The 5,200-nt window shown below is 35.3% G+C and overlaps 1 protein-coding gene and 1 long non-coding RNA gene across 2 annotated transcripts; both read left to right on the top strand.

The window, feature by feature from the left end:
• The first annotated feature begins 1,027 nt into the window (after window positions 1-1,027).
• Window positions 1,028-1,747, top strand: LOC138905255 (uncharacterized). The gene is made up of 2 exons (XM_070193761.1): window positions 1,028-1,406; window positions 1,629-1,747. The coding sequence occupies exons 1-2, from the start codon at window positions 1,028-1,030 to the stop codon at window positions 1,745-1,747; spliced, it is 498 nt and encodes a 165-aa protein (XP_070049862.1).
• Window positions 1,748-2,135: 388 nt separating this feature from the next.
• Window positions 2,136-3,089, top strand: LOC138905035 (uncharacterized). The gene is made up of 2 exons (XR_011413505.1): window positions 2,136-2,210; window positions 2,946-3,089. It is a non-coding gene; the product is annotated as an uncharacterized lncRNA (long non-coding RNA).
• Window positions 3,090-5,200: the final 2,111 nt, after the last annotated feature.

The following is a 5,200-nucleotide window of genomic DNA, read 5'->3' as shown; positions in this document are numbered from 1 at the left end:
ATGAGGATGAGCGATTTTGCAAATACAAAGATAAGGCCTTAGCTGGTAAAAGCAAGGATATGATTGTTGAAAGTGATGATGTTTTTCGAATGGGTGACATGCTATGTGTCGCAGACGTAGATGGGTTGAGGCATGCTATTCTTAAAGAAGCTCATAACTCTAGATACACTATACATCCTGGATCCACAAAAATGTATCATGACCTAAAGCAATTCTATTGGTGGGAAGGTATGAAGAAAGATGTTGCTAACTTTATTTCTAGTTGTTTGATTTGTCAGCAGGTCAAGGCTAAGCATCAGTGACCCGCGAGACTGTTACAACAAACTGAGATTCCAGAGTGGAAATGGGAAAGAATTACTATGGATTTTGTCACCGGTCTACCACGAACCCTTAGAGGTTATGACTCGGTATGGGTGATTGTAGATCGATTGACAAAATCAGTACACTTTTTGCCAGTGAAGACTACATATAGTGGAGTAAGATATGCATATATATATTTATGAACGAAATTGTCCGACTTCACAGAGTCCCAATATCCATCATCTCTGATAGAGGATCACAATTTACCTCACACTTTTGGAAATATTTTCAAGAAGCATTGGGTACACGAGTAGATCTTAGTACTGCATTTCATCCACAGACAAACGGGCAGTCTGAATGTACTATACAGATCTTGGAGGATATGTTGAGATATTGCATTCTTGAGTTTGGAGGTAGTTGGGACGCTTATCTACCTTTAACTGAATTTGCTTACAATAATAGCTTCCAGTCCAGTATTCAAATGGCACCGTACGAAGCATTATATGGTAGAAGATGCCGTTCTCCTATCGGATGGTTTGAAGTTGGTGAGACTAACTTATTGGGACCTGACCTAGTACAAGAAGCTATGGACAAGGTCCAATTGATTAGACAGAGATTGCTTACATCTCAAAGTAGATAAAATTCTTATGCCGATAAGAGAATAAGAGATTTAGTGTTCACAATTGGGGACAAAGTGTTCCTACGAGTCTCCCCTATGAAAGGTGTGATGCGGTTTGGTAAAAGAGGCAAGTTGAGCCCCAGGTTTATAGGACCGTATGAGATACTAGACCGAGTGGGAGCTGTGGCTTATCGTTTGGCACTCCTTCCTGAGTTGTCCTTTATTCATCCAGTGTTTCATGTCTCAATGCTAAGAAAATGTATATCAGACTCATCTCAGGTGTTTGAAGCACCTGCTATGCCGCTTGATGAGAAGTTGTCTTACGAGGAGGAACCGATGGCTATTGTTGATAGGCAAGTAAGAAAGCTACGGTCAAAAGAAATTGAGTTCGTAAAAGTCTTATGGCGAAATCATACAGTTGAAGAAGCTACTTGGGAAATAGAAGATGCTATGCGAGTCAAGTACCCCCATTTGTTTCAGTCTACAGGTACGTACTTGAATTAAATTCGGGGACCGAATTTCATAAGGTGAGGAGAATGTAATACCCCTAATATTTTAAATGAGGACAAATGGGGTATTTAGTAAATAATTTAAGTTTAAAGGGAAAAAAAAGAACTAACTAATAAAATAAAAAAAGGGAAAAGTTTAGGAATTTAAGACAAAAGGGACGAAGCCCATAACAAAAACATCGCCCCAACTTTTTTAAAAGGGTCAGGGGAAGGGGACGAAGCAGAAGCTTCAAAAATAGAAAAATACAAAAGCATAGAAGGAAAGAAAGAGAAGAAGAAAAGAGAGGAAGACGAAGAAAGCTTTGGACAAAGGCTTTAAGACTGGGGGTTGAAATTGAAAGTATAAAGTTCTCCTTCGGCTCAAGAGGTTAACATTCTTCTTATCAGTTGAATTATTTCACTACATCTACACGATTTCATGTAGTACAAAAAAATTCAATATCAGTTTTTTTTGTTAATAAATAAATAAATAATTACTATGGACAGTAAGGCTATAAAGGTTTGGTTTAAGTACTGATAGGTCTAATTTTGGATAAATAAAGTATACTAAACTATGCTAAATAGTTTAAAATTTATAGATTTTGGACTAGTTCTATGAGTAAATATAAATCCACAAATTAAGACTCAAACATGAACCCCGATGATTGGGTATTCTAAATTAACTATGAATTAACAGAAACAAGGAAATTAACACGAGATCGATATTATGTAATTATAGATTGATTGGAGAAATTTGTACGAATTGCTCGAGGTGAAGCATTTGGTATTTCGGCACGAATACTGTGAGTAGTAATCTTACCGCAATTTGTATTTTCATAACTTGCATGATTTACACATGATTTTTAATATGAATATATTAGCGATTATTTTGAGTTGCATGTGGGACAAGTCTTTTAATCGATATGATACCGAAATACTTATTTGAGATGATTACCGTTGTTTTAAATTTTTTCGTTGTCACTAGATCTGTTTTACTGTTACTTGAATTTATTGTTATCAAAATAAAATTATGTGATTTGATAAGAACCGAAATGCCCTATATTATTTTAAAATATTTTCTACGAGTATATACAGATTACAGAGACAAGTATAAATGGGAGCAGACCTGGTGCACCTTGTAATTACAGATTACCGTTATAGCCCTCGCTAGTGGAAAGGTAGAACTAGCATACCGTTACTGATTTTCCTCGAGTAGGGACTACCGTTATATTTGACTTCTTGCGAAGAAGTCCACAGTTATACCGATTACATGATCCGTTCATTGAAACCTCCCAAATGTGAATATTGATATTATACAGTGGTTACCGAGCTTAATACTGAATTGTTAATTGTATTATATTATAAGAAAAACATGATGAGACTGAAAATTATTTATTGTTTCTGAAAGGATATTTTTATGTTATTTTCTATTTGACATACTAGCATATTTTCTGACTTGTCCCCAATAAAAACGGTTGTGGTTAAGTGTTATTACTCACTGAGCTAGCGACTCATTCCCCGCTAATTATTTTTTACAGAGACAGCAGTTGACGTAGGCGGGGATTTCGTTAATTAGAGCGCACAGGTTGATAGTTCTTGGTGAGCCTCATACTTGTTCGCGTGGGCGGAGATTTTATTTATTGTTATGGTCTTTTCTTTGAACTCTTAGAGTCGCTCCATAGTCATTCTTCTAGCGTCATGAGTATCCTTTCATTATTATAGACTTATGATGAGTATGGCACTTTCTTATCGAAATTGGAGATAAATTAATAATTCTGATTGTTAGTGGGTTGATTAGTAATGGTGGAGACTTATTTTGGTTAATTGATAAGTTGTCGATTGTTTGATTTGATAATAGGATGGTTGGTTGTTGATTTTGAGACAGGAAAATTTTTGGATAGTCCAAAGACAGGGAAAACTCTGTCTGATTTTCTGTAAAATACCGATGAGGCTTACTTGAGAGAATTTGCTCCTAAGCGCCGGTCACCATCCTAATTTGGGTCGTGACAAACAATTAAAAGAAAAATGAAATTGGTAACTTAATTTGTTTCTCTCCTATAATTTCTAATACCAGATTGTCCGTGCATATTATATGTTAGCAGTTAGTCAGCTTGAGATGGTGGTCCTCGGGTGCAACTTAAGCATAGATGAGGATTCTTGTAAGTTGCAATCAACACGTATATAAATTTAATTAACTATAAGCGCGCAAACTCAACCTCTGAGAACCCAAGTCTCCAGACGCAGTCCAAACCTTAGTACGGCTGAAAGATAAAGAAGAACATACATTAATTTTGACTCTCGCTATTGACAATTATCTTTGTCCAATACTTTATTCTCCATTGAAATAGATACATTGAGTTAATGTTTGAGCAAAAATTCATGTGAAAAAGAAAAATAAATTACCTCAAGAAAAAACAATATTCCTTGCGGCCTGTGGTTGATAAAGCCTATCATTATATGCTGCAATTAGGACAAAGAATTAATAGAACAATGATATTGTATCACAATCTAAAATATTAAATTAATATTACAAAATAAATACATGCGGTTGAAATCATAAGTATGATTTAATAAATTCACCAAATTAAAGTACAATATCCCCTAAATCTTTCCGATATGCAGCAGAATGATATTGCATGGCACATACTTAGACTAGATATTGTTTAATTTAGTGGCTCCTGCTCATATGAATCAAAGATGAAAAAGTCGATTGCTATTCAAATTGAGACTCATTCAGCAAAAATTTCGCTCTGTGAACACTGATTCTTCAATCACATTATGTTAAGAATTAAAGTTTAACAATATTATGGCAAACTTTATTCTCTTTTGTGGATACATAAAATTAGTCTTTGAAAGAGGAATTCGATCATGTGACGAAGAAAAATAAATTACCTCAAGAAAGATTGATTTTCCTTGAGTCCAACAATCTATATATATATATATATATATATATATATATATATATATATATATATATATATCACGATTCGAAATTTCTCACCGACGAAACCGTGATGGCGCCTAACATTTCACTTGCCAGACAAGCCAACGTTAGAAAATCATTAAACCAATTTCTTATTTCCATTCAGTAAATAACAATAATTAATTAAAATAAAATATAATAAGTGCGGAATATCATAAAACTGTATTAATTACTACCACTCGGATCTGGAGTCACAATTCACGAGCATTCTAGAATTTACTACAAGTAATAGTCTGAAAGAAATACAACTGTCTGAATGAAAGAAAACAGTAGGACATAAAAAGATAGACGGGAACTTCAAGGTTTGTGAACGCCGACAAATCTACCTTGAGTCTCCGGACAGCGGACCAATAGCAAATCTCGATCAACCTGAGCCGGTATCAAAATCTGCACAGAAAGTGCAGAGTGCAGCATCAGTACAACCGACCCCATGTACTGGTAAGTGTCAAGCCTAACCTCGACGAAATAGTGACGAGGCTAAGGCAAGGCACCTGCAATCAACCTGTACAATTTAACAGTGTAATATGCAAATAACAGGAATGAATAACTAAACAGAAAATGTCGGGAGGGGAGACATACTGAGGGGAATACAAGATAAAGAACTACAACAGAATGATCATCGGAGCAGTCAATATACCATGAATCAACAGGAATAGTGAATACAGTAAAGAAAAATGCACAGTATCACCCTTCGTGCTTTACTCTCAATCTCACCATAAAATTAATAGAAACGGCACGGCATCACCCTTCGTGCTTTTACTCCCATATCATGGCACGGCATCACCCTTCTTGCATTAACACTCACAATAT

Source organism: Nicotiana tomentosiformis, chromosome 2 (genome assembly GCF_000390325.3).
Source record: "Nicotiana tomentosiformis chromosome 2, ASM39032v3, whole genome shotgun sequence".
NCBI classification, from domain to species: Eukaryota; Viridiplantae; Streptophyta; class Magnoliopsida; order Solanales; family Solanaceae; genus Nicotiana; species Nicotiana tomentosiformis.
The sequence above is the reverse complement of the archived record's forward strand: the minus strand, read 5'-3'. Positions and strand labels throughout refer to the sequence as shown.